This window comes from Protopterus annectens, chromosome 10.part0 (genome assembly GCF_019279795.1).
Source record: "Protopterus annectens isolate FY-2018-M chromosome 10.part0, PAN1.0, whole genome shotgun sequence".
Classification (NCBI taxonomy): Eukaryota; Metazoa; Chordata; order Ceratodontiformes; family Protopteridae; genus Protopterus; species Protopterus annectens.
The window spans coordinates 976,416,824-976,437,863 of record NC_056744.1 but is presented as its reverse complement, the minus strand read 5'-3'; the positions used below and the strand labels follow the sequence as shown (position 1 = coordinate 976,437,863).

Genomic DNA, 21,040 nt, shown 5'->3' with positions numbered 1-21,040 from the left:
TGTGAAATACTTTCAAATAGGATATCATCCTACCAAGCCATACCAGCTGGCCTTTAACCACTTCCCTCTTTTGATGACTAGGGTGCGTACTATTATAATGCAAAAAGGAGTTTGAAAAAAGTTGATTTACAGTAAATATTAGATTTATATTTCTGGTTAACGTTGTCTTTACATATTTTACATCTAAAAATTAATCTTATTTGTACCAGTATTATGAGAAAACTTTAAAAATTCAACCATATTTTGAAATATTCTATAAATTCCAATAATTTGTCTGTGAGTCAGTCCAGAAAATAAATATATCATCGAAGAATCAAGTATACAAGATCCAAGACTTTTGAAATACATTATTCATAACACGCTCTTCCTCTTAGTAATTCATCACAAAATTAGCAAAACTGGAGGCACAATGTGCCTTTTGCCTAAATGTCAGTTCCTGCCCACCTTACTGGAAGTCAGCAATGCTGAGGCTTAATCCAAATCAAGTCCTCACACCTATCTCTTCTCATGGGTGAATTACACCACAAGAGCCTTGACAAAAGGACCCTCTGCCCAACAGAATGCCAGTTCTTGCCCACCTTATTGGAAGTCAGCAACGCTGAGGCTTAACCCAAATCAAGTCCTCACACCTATCTCTTCTCACGGGTGAATTATACCACAAGAGCCTTGTATGTTTTCCCTTTACATAGATACATTTTGAATATTCTTATGTACTAATTTACTTGGGGAATATCATAGTACCTTACATTTAGTGTTAACAGTGATAGCTTTACCATACAGCATTCTGTTAGGGATGGCATACCTGAGTTCCTCAGATGTTGCATTTCCTTATCATCTCACTTCCTTAGTAACTGTGTACCTAATTTCTTTAAGCTCAGTGCTATTAATTGTTTAAATTCCCCTACAGATAGGTTCCTTCTCACTTTCTTCTATTCTGCGTAATAGATATCTACACACATTAAACAACTATCCTCTGCTTCACTACTTTTTAAGTATTATTGGAACTGTTTCAACACAAGTAGTCCCTTAATGTCTACACTTTAACCTTTACCACTTATATCAACCTTTATATTGCCCTTTTCCCCTAAACTAGCTCTTCATGGAGTAATACATTGACACCGCCCACTACATATTAACATCCTAGCATTTTTAGTCATATTTTTCAAACAAACGTGTAGTGCATGAACTACCTTGCTGATAGTTTTTTCTTCTCCATTCACAGTTCTCACAGGCTTGGTGCTCACGGAGTTTGTGGTGCAATTGGGATTTTATTCTAAACCACCACTCCCATCATCCTTTGCACTATTCAAGAACTACCCCTACCTGATTCACCCAATTCTGCCTCTCCTTCTTTTCTGCTAGCACCCCCCGCCAGTCCCTGGGACTCTATGCCTCCTATGTAAGCTATAGTATTTTGTATCCATTTTTCTGTTGTGTATATTCTGTATTTATTAGCACTGTTTTTCCTTTCCTGAACAGTATCTATTAGTTATCCTACCAGAACGTAAGTATTTTGTGTGCTTTACCTCTGCTAGTAAGTGCTAAACCTTGATTTGCTTTTACTGCTTAACTGCTAGCAGATGCACTTTCCTTGCCCTAATAACTGAGCAGTAACCCCTCTTCTGGTTAAACAGCTAGAATCTAGCTCCTGTGCATGCCATGCTCCTTTTGTTAATTGGCCTGTGTAACGCAGAGTGTGCTACTTGGTTCATTGATTCCATTTGTGTTTGTTTAGGTTATCTGCACAAGCAGACTTGCCAAGGTTTCCTTCCTTTCTCTCCTTACTGCCATATTAGACTCTTCTCTTACTGCAAACAGCGGGCGTGTTTTTTAATACTTTAAAAGGCTCTCTCACCCTAAGCGGGTATTGTATATTTTAGCTTCTGATACCTGTTTCATTTCTCATCCTTCACTTCCTTTACAAGCACTGCTCTCAATCAATACCATGTGACAGTTTGGCATTGTTACCCATGTCCCCTGAATTTCTAGACTCCCATCTCAGAATAATTTGTAACTTTCTGTAAACTAACTTGGGATATTTGTTTTTCCTGATACGCTTTCCTCTAAAATGATCACCCCTCCTCAAAACTTCAAGCAAAGGTCTAATGGCTCTATTGTTACTATTGCCAAGTTTAAATATTTCTTTCCTTCTTCTTATCTAAAAGATAGTTATTTGCTACTTGTTCCTATGCTTCTCTACCTCTCCTCAATTTCTGGGGTCTAATCCCGTTCTGTAAAGCCATACTCTACATTTTGCCTCTTGTTTTTATACAGACATGATACTTTCAAATCAGTCCCCCCATTCTTATGCTTCAGGCGATTTGTCGTAGTGTGTACCATCCTTTACACTGCTGTGACTAAGACTTCTTGTTATCCCTAATCTTTTATATGTTTTAGTTCTTCCCATCTTACTTTGATTTGTTTTACATCTGTAATTTTACTGCTCAATCCCCAGTATCTGTTATCTTACTGTCTCCTTGGCTGTCGTACGTCCATTTACTATTCTACCTTCTCAACCAGTTCTAGTCTCTCTAAGCTCAGTTGTTCAGCTATTTTAGCTAGTGACAAGAATATCTCCCTTACTTTAACATGCACTAGAGGCTGAGTTGTATGTCAATCAATAACTCGTCAACTCACCATTCATTTAGTGCTACGTATCTATATTAATGCTTCCTCTCTATGAAATATCCCATATCCCACTCTCCTACTATAAATTCCCCTGTCTGGTGTGTACTATCTGTATACTTTCAGTTCTTTGCATTTTAACTAATTTTTTGACTTTCTGCCAGCTATAGGGACATCATCGTTATCTTACAAATCACTTCTACTACTATGTAAATTACAATTGCTTGTTTTTTTTTATTTAGTTATTTTAATTAATGCCTTAATCTCTGTAACCTTATTGTTTTATTTCTACATACACACACACACACATATATATGTTTATATGTGTGTGTATATATATATATATATATATATATATATATATATATATATATATATATATATACATACACACACACACACACACACACACACACACACACACACACACACACACACACACACACACACACACATATTGGCTTACCCCTTTTACTCTTAAAATTATTTGTACAGGGCAAAAGGACTCTCTGCCCACTAGTGAGCCAGTAAAAATAACTTAATTGTTCTTTGGCAGAATTTTGTATAATGTCAGCCTTTTTACTTATGTCTTTTGCCTCACTTTGTAAATTAGGTTTTGAATTTCGTGTAACTAATTGATAAATGCTTGTCTATGTTTACTGTGTTGCTTTTTTCCCTAGGCCTCCACTGAAAATGGACTCTTTGGCCCAGTGGACTACCCCAGTAAACAACTGCCAATCAATAAATACATAAATGTTGCAGAGGAGGTTTATATCTCTAGACCAAGTATTTCTGATGCCATTTGACTTCTTTATGTGCAGTAAATCAGTCAGTAATGGGTTGGTCATTAGCACTCCAAGAAAAATCTTGATGAGTGGATGGGAAATAGGAAATACACCCCGGGGATCACTTCTGTGTCTCTGCTCGACAGTGGCACAGGAAAATAACTTTCTTGGGTGGCATAAGCCAGGGAACCTTGTTGGCTAGGCTGACATAGGCCCTTGGGCCAATAGCCTAGTACCTACCTATTAACCTATGGAGGATGCCTTGTATGTCAGACACAGGTCATCTCTTAGGCAGTCTGTAGGTTACTGAGTATAGTGACAGCGCTGTGAGTTGGTCCATGTAGGATATGTTTAGGCCTTGTATCCTTTTAGTAAGGTATCTCTATGGGCGTTCCAGTTGTTGCATGTCTGTACTCATGCATGCCAAAGGAGACATTATGTTCCATGACTGGCCTAATGAGGGCTGAGCAAAGGGGGACAATGACATCCCTAGATCTAACCACAATCCCTTTGCTTATAAGCTATGCAATATAGAAGGACTTTCTTGCAACAATAGGCACATGCTGGTCAAAAGTTAGTTCACTGTCCACATAAGTTTTCAAATCTCGAACAACTAGGTGAACTCTTAGGGGACTATTGTCAATGTGGTAGTTCCCTGAGGTAGATGATTTCCCAAAGGATACAATAATGCATTTTTGGCATTTAGTTTCAGACCATGATTTTGGCACCAGTTATTTATTTGAGACAAACCTTCCTGCAGGATGGCTAAGTCATTTGGGGATTCAATGACTGCTCCTAGCTTACAGTCATCTGCAAACTTAGTCATCCAGTGCCATTTGCTATTGGCTTTTACTTCAGAAAAGTAGATGCAAAACAGGAGAGGTTCCATCACAGGATCCTGGTAGACAACACTGGTGCCTGGTCTCTTTGTGGAGGTAACCTCCCCATTTTGATTATCTGCATCCAATCTGTGAACCAGTTGGCAATCCAGTGGGTGACACAGGAGTTAATTCCCAGTTTATTTAGCTTCTGTACTATGCCTGAGTGGAAAATTCTGTCACAAGCTATGGCCAGGCCGAGGTATGTGGTGTGTACTGTATTGTTTTCATCCATTACTTTGGTGACCTTTTCAAAAGAATTCACCAGGTTGAGTAAGCATGACCTGCCTTTGATGAAACCAAACTGAGACGGGTCTAGTGTTTAGCGGTTCCCTATGTTCTGATTGATTAATTCCATGATAAATCTTTCCATGGCTTTGCATATGAGACTGGTCATACCTTTTGGGTCTGTAATTACCTGAGTTTGTGAAAGATCATCCCTTATGCAGGGGAATGACTAGTTGTTCTCCATTCCCTTGGTACAAAACCTGTATGGAGGCAGAGACTGAGCAGTTTTATTAGTTTAACTGTGTTCAACATCTGCATTTCTGCATGATTATTGCATATCTGTGCTGATATGCATTCATTTATTGGATTTATTCATTTGAAATATTACTGGTCTCATATAGTTACTGTTGCCAGCCTGCTAGCACTGGGTACCTTGAGGCAGTGTAATAACTACCTCATATTCACTGACAACCCCTTATTGTTACCTGAAATAGAGTCCAATAGTGAGATATGTAAGTATTTGTACAGAATGGAGGCTACCATCTTACCCCCACAGTCATCAGCAAGCAGCATACACCCATGCCACTGCAATTTAATGCAAACTCATTAAACCCACATATAAAAAGGTACTGAAAAAAAAAAATCCCTTCATAGAGCTGTTAGCCAGCAGGGCAGCCACGGTGGTGCAGCAGTTAGCGTTGCTGCCTCACATCAAGAGATTCTCCGGTTCGATCCTCGGCTGGGGTGCCTTCTGTGCCAAGTCTGCATGTCCTCCCTGTGGTTGCGTGGGTTTCCTCCAGGTGCTTTGGTTTCCTCCCACATACCAAAGACATGCTGTAGGTGGATTGGACACTCTAAATTGGCCCTAGGTGTGAGTGCGTGCATTTGTGTGCCTTCTGTGGAAGGTTGGGCGCCGGGCTGGCAACTTGACACCGTAAAACTCCACTGCCAATCATGAGCGGACAGGTGATCTGCTGTGGAGATCCATAACCCAGAAAAGCCGAAAGAAGAAGAGCTGTTAGCCAGCACACCAACAGACTCTGATTTCACTGTATATTCACAATTGCCCACAACACAACAAAGCCTCCACCATTTCTTCCCCTAAAGAATCTCCAGAGGTGTATTCCTAAGCCCTTATGGCTACTACAGCATGCACCTTACACAACAATGTCCTAGTCGTAGGTGACTCTATAGTCAGACACGTGGATGTTCCACTCACCAGAATGAGCAAGGACAGGGTGAGAGTTAGTAGTCCTTCAGAAGCTAGAATTTGTGATGTCTCCAGGGCCTTGAAAGTCCTTTAATACATTTACTCATCTGACCAGCTCATTGTCCATGTGGGGGTAAACAACCTTAGATGCTCTGCACTTGAGAAGATGAGGAGAGGCATGGTTGAGATGCCTATGCATGTGACCAAGGCCATGGGATACAGCTATCCTTGAACAACTTCTTGTCTTCTCCACCAATACTGCCAAAATACAAGCAGGAAACAACTGACTTTACCACATGGCTCAGGAACTGGTGCCATCTAAGAGGATCCAGTGTGTGTGTCATCTTGGGTATAGGTGGTCAACAGTCCTACCTGATTCACCAGGTATAATCTCCTTTCTCAGTTTGAGATTGCCACAGGGGTTATGCATATTGATAAAGATATTTTCTCCCTCCATAGTGCCATTTTTAAGCATTGTCAGTCTCATAGACCTTCCAGCTTATGAAGTTTCATTCAGTTTTACAACAGTTTGACACTGCTCAATGTTAGAAGCCTATCCAGGAAACTGTCTGACCTTAAAGTCTTCCTGACACTTGTGCATATATGCATCTCTACAGTTACTACACCTTGTCTCTAGTATAATGAAACACTCTCTCCTTACCTTGGTTTAGCACCTGTCATTCATTCAGACCCTCTACTGAAGAAAGGAGTAATCAGTATTCATCCAAAATCCCATTACCTCATACCTTATTCAGCAAGATAGCTGCCTTGAGCTTCTGGCTATCCAAGTGTCAATCACCAATCCCATTTATCATATTACTATTAACTATCAAACCACTTCTGTGTCTGCTGCTACCCACAGTGCCTGCTTCAATAAATTAGTCCTTAACTGTAGAGCTGAACACAAACATCCTAAATGATCCTTCAAGTGAAAAACATACATCAAAAACAGCAAATGTGCACAGCAATTCCTCAACTTTATAAATGCCAGCTACCTTGATCAGTAATTACTTGTCCTAGCAGGGAATCAAATCTCCTTGACCTTGTTGTCCGTAATATAGCACCACTCTAGGTTTACCCCACTATGATCAGATTTGGCCAGCACACCATCATATTTTCCCATATAACTTAATCCAAAATTGTATCAAAGACCACCATATTCAGGGATTACTCCAAGGCAAATCTCCTAGCATTGTTGGGCAGTCTAAAGAAATTAAAAAATGTAAAGCCCCCCCCCCCCCCCCCAGGATCCTATAATAAAACAACAATGTTTTTATAACCATCTTAGCTCCTGCATTTAAGTGTCTTTCCCCATCCTGCTACTGGACTTATTCGAGAAGGTAACATAAGCAATAGCCAATGGCCATTTAGTACACACTGCATACCTGGAGCTAACTAAGTTCTTTGATACTATCCCATATGCTTAAATAGTAACCCCTATGTAATCTGCTAGATGGCTAACTCACTCACAGATGGGACCCACACAGGATTGTCACAACTGGTATGCCACAGGCTCCCATTTTATGTCCACTTCTGTTTTGGCATGCACTTCTGTGATAAATAAGATGGCAAGGATTTCTGGCTAACAGTGATTACTGATGCCTGCAAACTTGGTGCTGTCATTAACTCTTCAGCTGATGTCCATATGCTGTAAAAAGACCTTTCTCATACTACTTTCTGGTGTCAAGACTATAAATGTAAAATAAATGCAAAAAAAAGAAGTTGTAGTGTACTCTTTGGGAAACAAGAATACAAAAATACAAATGCATTTACCACGCCAAAGTTCACATGATTAGACCTAGGCATGTTTGTAGATGGTGTATTCTCCTTTGACCTCCATGTAGCAACTATTGTATGGAAACCATTCTACCTAGCCAAACTAACTGGTAAAATGATATCCCCTAGAGCCACAGAAATGACTGCCCCACTCTACTCCTATCTAATTGGAACCCAGTGCCCTCTTTGTAAAGTTTCTATCCAAACATATTACTCAGGTTGAGAAACCACAAGGATTTCTGACCAAGAATATGATAGCTAGGCCATCTAAAACCCAATCACTATACCCCGTTGCTTGCATAGTATCACTGCTTGACTTACAAGGAAGTAAATAGGCCAGTCTTCTTCCCTCAGCCTCATCCTCTCTCATGGTTCTATAACTATCTTACTGATAGTCGGCAAACAGTGAAATGGAAACAAAATCTCTTCTTATTTCTACCAGTTATTGTTGGTGTCCCAAAAATATCAATATTAGGTACCCTTATTTAACTTTTTTATAAACAACCTATATACTACCACCCACCTAGTTAACATAATTAAATATTCTGGTGAGTCAACCCTTATATGTGCAGTCCCATCCCTACCAGCAATTTAGGACACTACCCCAAATTATTTCACTGCTATTGAAACATGGCAAGAAGATACAAACCTATTTTAAATCCTGGAAAAAAAACTATGCTCTGACTTACTAAACACTACCGAAATGAAAGACAGTCTTTCAAAATAAACTCATCAAAAAACACAAAAAATGCAAATTAACCCACACAAAACTTTTGGACATCCTAATTTAAAATAACCTCCTGTCTGACCAACACATATTGCAAGCCATATGAAATACACCAGGAACTTTGTTCTGCAACTTGACAGATAGTGCAAGACAAACACTAGCATGTACCTACCTTCCTCCATCCCTACTATTTGCCTCACCTATTCTTACTAGCCTAAATACTACACTTAGAGCTAAACTCATCACCTGTTAAAATAACAAAATCAAATTTGCTGCTAACCTTACATATAGGCCTCATCACTGCAGAGCCATGAAACAACTAAATTGGTATAAGCACCCAACTATTTAACATACTCACAACCTATTACATGCACCAGAAAATTGTCCAGCACTAAAAGATAGCCTGCAGTACTCATCTCCAAGAAAAGACCTTTACTCATCTGATAAGCTCTTAGTAATCATAAAGTTTAATAACTCAGGAGATGTCTCACTATTCTCCCATTGTATAGCTGGAACACTATTCCAACATACCTAAAACAGACCATCAAACTTTCCGCCTTCAAGCCCTTACTAAAACAACACCTGAACCACATGTGGTCATACACATGCTCTTCACATGGGTAATTCTATTTTTCTTTGTCAGGTCATAATCCTATCCCTTTTAACATATATCCCTTTTACACAGCAAACCTTTCTCACATTCCCCCTTAATTTCCTTTCTACCTTAATCTCCACTTTACATTTCAGTTTCTTTCTGACCTTCCCACTTAATCCATCTCCTTCAAATGCTATCCATCGCTGACATATAACCTACTTCTATGTCAGTAAGTGCCCTAGTATTCTTACACCCACTGTCCTTGACTCACCAGCTATACAATGCCTCTTACCTCTTCTAGCTGTAACTACTGTCTACCTACTCAAGTTTCACACTCCTGTCCTCAGTTTTATTTATTCCTAACGTCTGTACCATAACCCTGCATACTAGTGTCTTATAAGTCATATCTAATGTCTGTGTGTCACATGTATCACACATGAGCTGTTTGCAAACTAAATGTTTTATACTTGGTATTTAATATTATGTATGTATATAAGTGCTGCAGTAGCAATGTCGCCTCACAGCAAGACGTTGTCCCGTTCGATTCTCAGCTAGAGCGTCTTCTGTGTGGAGACATGCGTGAATGGGTGTACCTTTGTTGAAGGTTGTGTGTCAGGGCTGGCAAACTCGGCACGTAAAAAATCTACTGCCAATCATTAGCGGACCGGAGTTCCGCTGTGGCGACCCCTAACCGGGAAAAGCTGAAAGACACAAACAATTTAATATTATGTATGATGTCACCACAGAAGAAATACCCATTTTATTTTTGAATAGAGTCACTGCAGAACAATTACCTGTTTGTGTTTAGATGTCTTGGGAAGTATCTGTTTAATTATCTTTGTAAAAATGTGTTTTGCCCAGTTGGATTTTCCTGGTGAACAAAGACGAATAAATAAATAAATTTATAAAAATCCTTCATTGAAGAATTGTGATCAGGCTAGTAAGATGAGTGGAAAGCCTGAATTTTAAAATTTAGGTCCAATATCACCTTATCCATAGAAGCAACTGGTTTGGCAGGCAATTTCCATTTCAACAATAAGAAAAAAGCAAACTTCTCTATCAAACTGCAAATGACTTAAAAAGCTTTTAAACTTAATCAAATAATGCTTTTTGGAGAACATAAGACTCACAGATTTCAGGCACTAATAAAGTTCCTGACAAAGAAATCAGTTACCAAAAATAAGATCTGAAGAGAGGAAAGTCAGAGACTGATATCATAGAACACCCTATTAAAATAAGTGCTTGCTATTGATTGGGCAAAAATGGAAATTTGTAATGCATTGAATTCAAGAAGTAAACTTTGAAAATTGTCAGCCACCTATACCATACAGCATGTGATTGAAGTTGCTTTAATAAAGTTTTACATATGAAAGGTATAGTTAGAGGATTGAATTCTTTTAATACCATTGCATTTCTCTATATGTTACACCAGGCTGCAGACTTGCCATGACTAATAGTGCTGGGGAAGAGAATGGAACAGTTTCAGACCACCACAAGATCTGAGAGCAGCTACTTTGCTTTAAGGTATCCTAAATGATTTAGGGAACCAAATTTAGTATAAAATTTCCTTACACAAATGAACGGCATTTCTTTGGGAATTGGTAATATGAGGAGTTTATGCACAAGTCAAGGAAAAACATTAATTTTAGTTATTGCAATCAAAGAAAGCAATGAAAATTCAAAGGTTTTCCACCTAGCTAAATCTTGTTGAATTAATAACCAAGTTTTATGAATGTTAGTAGTGTTATAGTATGATTATTTTGAGAAAATGTCATTCTTAAGTATTTCATTTATGCATACAGATCAAATGGGTTGATATGGTAATAGTTACTCCAAACAGGAAATACAATTTTCTTGTTAATATTAAGGCATTTATGCGATTAAGTAGAATAAGTACCAATAATAGGTAAAGCATTTGGGATATCATTCTGTTGGAATTGGAAGTAGATATTAACATTATCAGCAAAGGCTTTAAATAGCAGATTTCTACCATTAAAGTTAGGAAGCAAAAATGTTCAAATTCAGATTAATTAATGCTGCAGGATGATGCTTGTTTGAGTCTGAGAGATACATACTTGGTTTATGTAGAAAAATAGTTTTAGACTTTTTTTATAGACGAAGGTAAATACATTAAAATTTTTGATAGCTTATGCCCCCCTACACCACTTTATTAATGCCTGCTAACCCTAACCTTGACCTGCCCTTAACACTAACCCTTCATCTTACCTTAGAAAACCACTTTCCATAACATGACTACTATTCCGACAAATTATGACTTAGTGTTACAGGAGGCTTCTGTTGTACAGATTGCAGAAGGGAGTTGCTTTCCTTTTGTGATATTTTGCACTTTTGGTTTTAGGGATTTTCGGTGTTATGAATGTTCAGAATGTTTTTATTGGTGATTTTGTTTACAGTATTTGGGCATTTTGGTCATTCATAATAGAATCATATATATTTAATATCCTTTCATTTCTACCTTTATTACACTATACTGCATTCCAGTAAATCACGGTGCTTTTACGTATGTTGTGGTACAGACAAAAAACTGTCATACAGGAAAATGAGTTGTGATCCTTCTCTACAGTTTTATTGCTGAATCCAGCTTTTGAGAGTCCTAAATATTCTGCTAAGGTCATTAATTGGTGACCTACTTGTCAGAGACAGAGAGAAGGAACTCCTAACATACATTTTAGCCTTGTATTCTTTAGAATATATAATATTTGTTGAACTGAAATACAATTATTTTGATTATGGAAAATGTAAAAAAAGAGTTGACATGCTGTTTTACAGGTATGGTTTCAGAACAGACGTGCCAAGGAAAAACGGCTGAAGAAGGATGCAGGAAGGCACCGTTGGGGACAGTTTTATAAGACTGTGAAGAGGAGTAGAAGTGGAAGCAAACATGAAAAAGAAAGTTCAGCTGAGGACGGAGCACTCAGTGACAGCGAGCTGAGTTTCCATGGTAAGAGGGAGATTGTCATAACGGCTTAACAAAGAAACAAAATGGATGCTCTTCACTAGTTGGGCTGTATAAGCCAAACAAGGTACACTGCAGACAGTGAAATTTCAGTTTCTACCTCATCATTCTGAATGAGATCTAAATGAAATATGGATCATAAATGAAGCAGCACAAAGTTAGAAGTGATCAAAAGCCAGAAATCCAAAATGCTGACATACCAAAATGAAGAATAAAAATGCTCTGCAATTCCAAAATAATATTTTAGCATTTTACAGAGTAACAAAACCTTCTCCAGCTTCAGTGGGGTTAGCTATGCCACACACCCCTTTAATTTATATTGTAACTCTGGTGCCAGTGCTACACTTCTACAGGAACCCCCCCCCCCCCTTCGCTGAGGTAGTATGATTTCAGAGTTACAATATAAATTAAGGGGTAGTATGGCACCCCAGTGGGGCAGTGAGTAGCACTGCCACCTCACAACAAGATATTCTCTAGTTTGATTCTTGGCTACAGTGCTTCTGTGCACAGTCTGCATTTCCTCCCAGTGTTCATACTGGATTCCTCCAATTGGCATCCTATTACTTCCCAAAGACATGCATTAGGTTGACTGGTGACTCTAAATTGTCTGTAGATATGTGTGCAGTATGTGTGATATGGAAAGAAGGCTTGGAAATATTCTTTTTCTGTTCTTTACTTGCTTAGTAAGCTCTGTGGATGGCTTGGATTGTTTTTGGGGTCATTATGAAAGTCAGATGTGACTCAACAGCATTGGATGGATAAATGGATGGATGGATAGTTGCAACAAGTCCTCCAAAAAGTGTTACAGGGACTTTCCTCACAGTTAGTAAATTGTAAAGATAATTTTTATTTGGTTTGCACTTCAGTCTACACTTTTGCACTTGCAAGTTAATGCTATTGTGGTATGTTTCTGTGGTTTATGTAGATTTAATTCAAAAAGGAGTTATAACCATCAAGTCAGCTGTTTAGTGTTGCACTGACTACCTCACATAGCTATGCTTTTTTCAATGTCTGATTAAAATCCTTATGTTCTCTGCCTGTCTGCAGTCCTCAGTCTTTGTCAGCCATGTACAGAAATTCCATAAACATTCTTGTTTTACCTGTTCACATACCTTTCCCGTTTATATATTCGTGCATTACATTTCTTCTCAACATACACTTAACGTGTTGTTACCCTCAATGGTTTACCTTTTCATGTATTTTATCTATTTATTTATTTTACATTTGTTTACTGGGATAGTCCGACTGGACTAGGTCCATTTACAGTGGCGGCCTGGGGAGAAAAGCTCCACATATAGTAACAGAAATACTAGAATTCAATACATAGTAGTAAAAACTGATAATAACACATTGTAACAGCAAAATCCAGCTAATAAGACAGAAATGTAAAACAGACACGATACAACTCAACAGTTAAACAGACAAAATACATTTTAGCATTGAGAGTCATTACATACATCATGTTAAAATGAAGTAGCTATATTAAAGAGATAAAAATTGTTGGATGTAAAAAAAACTGTAGCATTTACAGTAGGCAAGTAATAAGCCCTTCCAACTTTCCACAGAGCTAAAGCAGTGATTTTAGGGTATGCATGGGCAAAGCCATGTGCTGATGAGATGTGATTTTAGAGAGTGTTTGAAGTGTGAGGTGGGGGGGGGGATATAGATATCCTGGCTGACTTAAAGAGAACTTCCCATACAGTACTGCCAATTCAAAATTAGACTTCACACAATTAAAATCATGGTCTTTCATTCCCTTCCCATTTTTCCCATTTTTTCCTCTGTTCTTATTGTGCTCACTTCAGTGACAGCACCCCTTCCAGACCTCAGTTCTGCTTGTCATCTCCCTTATTACTTTATTCCCTGGTGTCTGATTTTTTTTTGTTTATACTTTCCCTTTCAAATCCAGCTGTACCACTTTTTTTAAAGCATATCTTGTGACTCTAATAACACCAAGTGCAAATACACATTCCCTCCCCCATTAAGTGTGACCATTCATTATAAAATAGCTTATTTTCCCTCTCAGAAAATGCCCCGGTTCCCACTTCTTTTAGTTTTACGGTGTTGTAGTTCTTAGTCATCTGTTACAGATGTTGCTGATGTTTTGGCATCATTGTCTGTGTGTATCACTGGAATTTGATACAAAGACATGCAGTAGATGGATTGGACACTCTAAACTGGCCATAGGTGTGAGTATGAGTGTGTGGTGTGGAAGAACAGCTGCTGCAAGACTAGCCACCCAGCAGTGTAACCCTTGGCTATAGATGATTGTCATTGTTGAACTGGCACCCTGACCCCATCTGCAAAAATGGGAAAAGGGGCTATGGATGGATGGATGGATTTTATCATCATATCTGATGAACAGCATTGTAAATGGGCTATGGATGGATGGATGGATTTTATCATCATATCTGATAAACAGCATTGTAAATGGCCTATGGATGGATGGATGGATTTTATCATCATATCTGATGAACAGCATTGTAAATGGGCTATGGATGGATGGATGGATTTTATCATCATATCTGATAAACAGCATTGTAAATGGCCTATGGATGGATTTTATCATCATATCTGATGAACAGCATTGTTACTGCACAGTTTCCTGTTCATACTCTAAACACCTGCCCCAAGAAAGAATTGAAAGTACTTTATGCATTGAGTAATAAAAACATGTATCAATTGCATCTTGTTTTTCTTCTTTTCCTATACTAAAAATGCAATACGTTTGGTGAAAAAGCATTATTTTGTAATATTTTATATTTGTTCTTCTCTATCCTTGTTAATTAAGGTGTGTATTTTCAATTTCAACTTCTGTTTTTATTTAAGTGCTTAGTCCTAAGCACTTTATATAAGTACAAATAAAGTACAGAGATTAGAAAACAGTTTTTTATATAAATTTTAGCATATTGTGCTTTTTATATACTTAGCTTAGGTGCTTCCTGTTTAGAGTCTGCATATCCTCCCAATGTCCAAATGAGATTTTTGCCAGGTGGTCTGTTTTCCCCTCTTCAGAAAGATATGTTGTGGGTGAACTGGCAGTCTTCCACATTGCTCATAGGTGTGTTTGCAATGTATGTATGACCAAGTATGCATGCACGCATATATCTATATATATATATATATATATATATATATATATATATATATGTATGTGTGTGTACGTTTGTCCATGAGTGCAAGTTTGTGATGGTGGTGCATCCTGTGTAGACTAGCATCCTATATGGGATTAGTTTCTTACTTCCACAAACTGAGTGTTGGGATAGACTCCACCACCCCAGCAAACTTAAATTCGATAAAGTAGGCAAATACGAGAATAAATTAATGATACAAAAGTGAAATTGTATGTTTTTTTAATTTATTTTATTAAATGTATTTAAAATGAAAAAGACTTGTAAGACAGAACTGTCTGTTCCCTTTTTGATTTTTGACTGAATAAATATCTTGCTTAGGGGCATAAAAGACAGAAGCAGAGGTTACAGGACTGCAGGATATAAGCATATTCATAAATCATTGCTTTAAACAACATGTGTGTTTTTTTTCAGCTGATCTCTAAGCAAAGTCAATAATACTTAACAGTTTATATTTCTTTTTCCATAGAAGACCAGATTCTTTCAGAACTTGGCCACGCTAATGGGATTTACAGCAGCATGGGAGATGTTTCTTCTGGAAACTTGGTGAATGGAAGCTTTTCTATGGAGACAACAGGACAATCACTCCATGAGCTAAGGGGTGGCAGCCCTTATGGAATTCCACAATCCCCCTCGTCTATTTCATCCTTGCCATCCCACACTACAGTCCTTAACGGCATTAATTACTCCTTGGATGGCAGTTTGAATATTCTAGCACATGGTGGACAAGGAATAAGTCAAACTCTTCGTGCCATGGGAGGTGGGCCTAATTCTGATATATCAACAGGAAGCAGTGTAGGTTACCCTGACTTTCCAACAAGCCCTGCATCTTGGCTTGACGAAATGGACCATTCACAATTTTAAATGCATACTTTTGTTTCTGAATTTATTTCATTTGCTTGAAAATTAAATAGAAGCATCAAAAAGACATTGCATTCTTAATGGACATGCATTATTTCTATCTGAAAATGACTGAAAGTTCCATTATTTTCAATGGAAAATTTCCTGTGACTTGTGGAAGTATGAAAGACAGTAATCTGTTGTTTTTTGTTATTTGCATACTTGATGGAGTGGGTATGAAAGACAGGGATCGTACTACAGCATATCGCTGTACAGGCACTATGCACAGCATACAGTAGGCATCCATGACACTGCTAAAGGACAATTCCTTCTCTCCTTCTGCTTGTACTGTTTATTTTGGCATAACATTATGCTTCTAATATTTCACTCCTGAAGTAATTTTGCAGCAGAAAAATAAGAGGATAGTGATCAGGTTCACAGTAGGTTAACTTTTCCCTGCCTAAAGGCTGTCCACAGTTAGCTAGAATAAAGGATTTGAAACAACTTCCAAGGTTTATATGTTATATACATGGTGGCACACACAGGTTTATATGTTATATACATGGTGGCACACGTTCTAAATTGAACTTGTTCAGTAGACTCATGAAAGGAATGTCATACTGAACCACAGAGAGCACAATTTCTATCTTTATCCTTTACTCTTTTAAGAATCAAAATGATTTCATCATATTATTAATGATGGCATTCTAGCTAGGTACAATTGGATAATAATTTTTCCAGACCAGTTTTACATTTTGTCCACATTTATAAAGTCAACTTCTAAAAACTTGCATTACATCTGGTAATGAGTACATATATATTTTCCAGATAAAATAATAGATTCCGAGAGGTTTACTTTTTCTTAATCTAATTTCAGTTTCCCTATATCATTGCAAGACTTTTATTGTAAGTGAAAACTGACTTCGTTTAAGCAGATTCTGGTAAACATCAGTAAAAATACTAAGATGATGCAGCTAAGTGTATCTTGGCAAAACTGGCATTACAGTTCAAATATTTGCTATCCTTTGGTCCTCTGAGGTCTTGAAAATTAGATATATTTTTGTGGAAATAGAAAGATCTGAAATTACAATAATCAACAAACAATATATAATAACTATCCATGCAACGATAATGTTTATCAAACAGGACTGTAGTTTTGAAGTGGCCTGAACAAAGAAGTGTCCCTCAAAGTTAATAATAAATCTTTTTTTCAATGGAAAGAGTCTGCATTTTCCTTCAACATCCAGGAGACATTCCAGTTAGTAAATCGGTGAACATAATTTGTCCATAAATGTGTGTGTGTGTGCGTGTGTGTGTGTGTGTGTGTGTGTGTGTGTGTGTGTGTGTGTGTGTGTGTGTCTCCTGCAAAGGACTGACATCTTGTCCAGCACTGGATTTCTGCTCTATGTTGACTGCTTACCACAATAGGCTTAGACTCCCCTGTGACCCTCTATAGAATAAAGCAGGTATCAGATAATGAACGAATGACCCAATTAATGTATTAATTTATGAAGTATGACAATGAGATCTGCTGCTGGCGAACATGCTAAACTATGTGCACTTGTACTATATTAAATGTGTATCAAAATGTTTTTGAAAATGTTTATATATTAAACTACAAAACATTACAGATTATTTCAATGTACAGTTCCAAACTATAATGCTGCAAAGATAGGGAACATAAAGCAATTTACAAATAAGGAATATCTTTAATGTCAATTACGGAAAAGAAATCAAAATGAAAGGCAATCAAGTAAAGTAAATAAATCATTCCTGCACAGAGGGTCTGAAAAAGGACGTTATTCAAGTTGGATAAAGATCTATGTTTGTTCTACACCAAAATCTTACTGGGTATGTCGCACAGATGAGAAGAGTGAACTGAGTGAAATGGCATATCCTGTAAAAACAGCATTGTCTCTTCTGATTACACTAAATGACATTTTTAGTCACAAATCATCTCCACATTGTCACTCTTAACTCAAAGTTTTTGAGTAAATTGTTAAAATGTCTGATAACAATCACACACAATTGCATGACTGGGATGCAGAGGCCAGGTGATATGTAATATATTTTCTGGCTGACTTTCTGTTATATGCATTTTATTGTGCAGATATAACTCTGTTAATGAAAACACGGTGGGTGCTTGTAATCAAAAACTATAAGCCTACTAATTTGACACATTATAATCTTCATCCTTGACACTTATTATAATTATTATGAGAATAATACTTTGTAATGAGTAAGTATTGTGACATAAGGTACAGACTAGAAGACAGAGAGGAAACGTAAGTGATGCTGTGCATATATTACTGACTCATAATGAAAATGGAAAAGTATTATTAACCCCTTCAGACATAAATGTTCATACAGAGACAAAATTACTTTTGAATTGTAATTACACCTAAAAGAAACATTACACTGAGTGAGCAGAGAGAATACATTACTTTAACTGCATTGATTTGCATTTTTAAAATTCTTATTTGCTCTTCCTAAATCTAAGAAAGTGACTGTCTGCAGTTTCCAGTGGCATTTAATGTAATGTAAATTCATGCAAGAGTAAGTAGCAGAATATTTAGCTTCATACTTGCATTAAGTACAGAATGATTTTTTTCTTAGGATCATTCACTGTTTCAGAAATCGTTTAGCACAATTGTTTCCAAAATATTAAAATACAGCAAAGTGAATACACAATAGAGATAAGTATCCCTTTATAATAACTGACTAGGCAGATGAGTAAAGCATACATTTACATGTAGAACTATAGGTTACATTGTGAATATGGAAATGAATTGGAAACTGAGTTGTTGATGAACCTCTGTTTATTGCTAGTTTAAGAATGCAAGCTGTGTACCTTTTGGTAAACATCCTGAGGTGTGGCATATGCATAGATATTCAAGAATGACACAGATTTTTAAAAATTGCAGAAAAGATTGCATTGTAAGATCCTCAGCCACTGAAGCATACCTGCAAGTGGTAACAGAGATCCATTGTTCCACTTAGCGACAACTCAGTCACTGGCCAGAATAAGTGGGTTGCAGCAAAGTTCTGTTCTATCCTCTTCCCAAGATGTATATTCTCAGATTATACATTTTGCTTCTCTGGAAATTAACAAGACTATAAAAATGTAATAGTATAATGTATTTTTAATACCCTTATATAAGTGATAATATTCTTCAGATGATTGCTACATTCTACTTCAAGATGCGTATGTATTGAGCAAAAAGTATTTATTCCAATTTATATTTTGCAGTGTTTAGTTATTACTTATTTCTTTAAAACATGTTTTTTTTGCCTGGTTTGATTTCTTAAGATAAATGATTGTCTCAAGATAGCATGATTAGCGCCATTTTCTGTATCTCTCTCTTTCAACCATGCAGAATATATCACATGGTAAATGATGGTATAACACTGTTCTCAGCTGAAACTATGACTAGCCCATAAATAACAAATTCTATAGTACCTCTGCTTAGTAAAGAAAAGACCAATTTGCTTTGGAGTCTTACCACTCAAGTCATCAACAAATGAAACCGTATTCCCAAACACTTGAGTAGACAGGATTTAGAGTCCATATTATGTGTTGACCAAACCACACCTAACAACTTATGGTTATGTTTAGTTTTGCAGCTATGTTTAGACTCATTTATCATTCACATTTATACAATTGGTGACACAAGGACTTTTAAAACACTGCTTACTAAGCTTTATCTAATTATGTATGAAATACTTTGAAGAACTCCAGAATTAGTCCTAGTTTAATATTACTTCTAGTAAGACTTTGGCCAGTCTAAGTAGGAATACTGAGATTTTGTCACAAGTGTAAGTACAGTATTTTTAGAGACTTCTTGAAAAGGTCACTATTTGGACCCATCATGCATGTCATTGCATGTGATGTTGCTCATGGCTATATGTTACAGCAATACTTCACCCAACAATCACTTCACAACTTGCTGATAAATGATGCACTACTCCCTTTTTGTTCCACTAGCCAATGTTTATTTGGCAGTGGAGATGTATGGATTCTCCTGACTGATATTGTGCATACTTCTCATTCTGTAAATATTTTTGGAGACTGATATGGTTTTAGCACATGTGTTATGAACAGCTCCCAACTAAACACAGCCAGTGGTGTAGCATCATCTCCCTGTAAATTTGTAAAGTCAAGAAAGTAAAATTGTGTTTCATGAAAGAAAAAGATTATTTATTACACTGTGTGTCTGAAAACAAAAAAGTGGTGAGTTTATTTGTATATGCCTTTTGTGCATTGGCATGAAATGTATACATGTGAAATCTATGTAAAATAAATATGTAAAGTTCATAAAAACCATCTGTGTCATGATTTTTTAAATATAATTAATTAAAAAATTCAAAATGCAATACAGTCAACAAAAGTAAGTATGGCAAGTCAAAACCAAATTTTATGATGATGATGGTCATGAGCAATCTGAAAGTAACCACAGGATTCAATAAAATCCATGTAGAGCCTACACAGAATGTACCCATGTACACGTCCATTCCCCCTCGGCAGCACTCCATGCATATTAATCATGATGTGCTGCTGAGGGAGACCATAGTAACAGGGATATTGAATCCGTGTAGGCAGTAGTGCACGGGCTGTCCCATGTTTGTAGATTGTCCAGGGAATTCCTGGACAGATGTTATGTACAGGATAAGAATCCCTGTAATGTACCCTGCTAGTGTAGAAATGTGTACATTTTAATATTTTTTTGTTTTATTTTTATATTTTTTTCTTTTAATCTTTTAATGCCCATTTGCCTGGCACTGCATGGACCACAGCAGTGCCGAGCTGCACTTACACATACACGGCTGACACCTGCCAGACATCTAAAACTAGAAACTGGATGTAATTAATTATTTATTCTGCTTTGTTTTAATGCCTGTTTGCGGGGGGCAGCAGTGCTGAGCTGTGCTTACACATGCACAGATGACATCTGCCAGATATCTAAAAATAGAAACTGAATGTACATTAATTATGTGTTTTTGTCTACATGTTTTTATTTTATTTTTTTGAATGGTTGTTTGCACAGCGCAGTGCGGGGTAGTGCTTAATAATGCTAACAGGCAGCTTAGTAGTATATGTGAAGGCATAATGGTTTTCTTACTACCCAAATAGCTAAATAGACAGAAGCATGGTTTAAAGTGTTGTAGGTCCTGGGTTTGAGTCCCCAGCAGTCATACCTTTTTACATTTATTGCTGTGGAAATGTATGAGGTGACCTAAAGAGTGGTTTAATTTAAAAACAAAATTGTT

General features: G+C 37.1%; 1 protein-coding gene across 1 annotated transcript in view; it reads left to right on the top strand.

Annotated features, from left to right (window-relative positions):
* The window catches only part of LHX4 (LIM homeobox 4), a 347,516-nt gene extending 327,423 nt beyond the window's left edge, over window positions 1-20,093 (top strand). The window contains exons 5-6 of the mRNA XM_044085744.1: window positions 11,615-11,786; window positions 15,402-20,093. Coding sequence (XP_043941679.1) covers window positions 11,615-11,786; window positions 15,402-15,796 — 567 coding nt within the window. The 3' untranslated portion in view covers window positions 15,797-20,093. The remainder of the gene's footprint in view (window positions 1-11,614; window positions 11,787-15,401) is intronic.
* The last annotated feature ends 947 nt before the right edge of the window (window positions 20,094-21,040 follow it).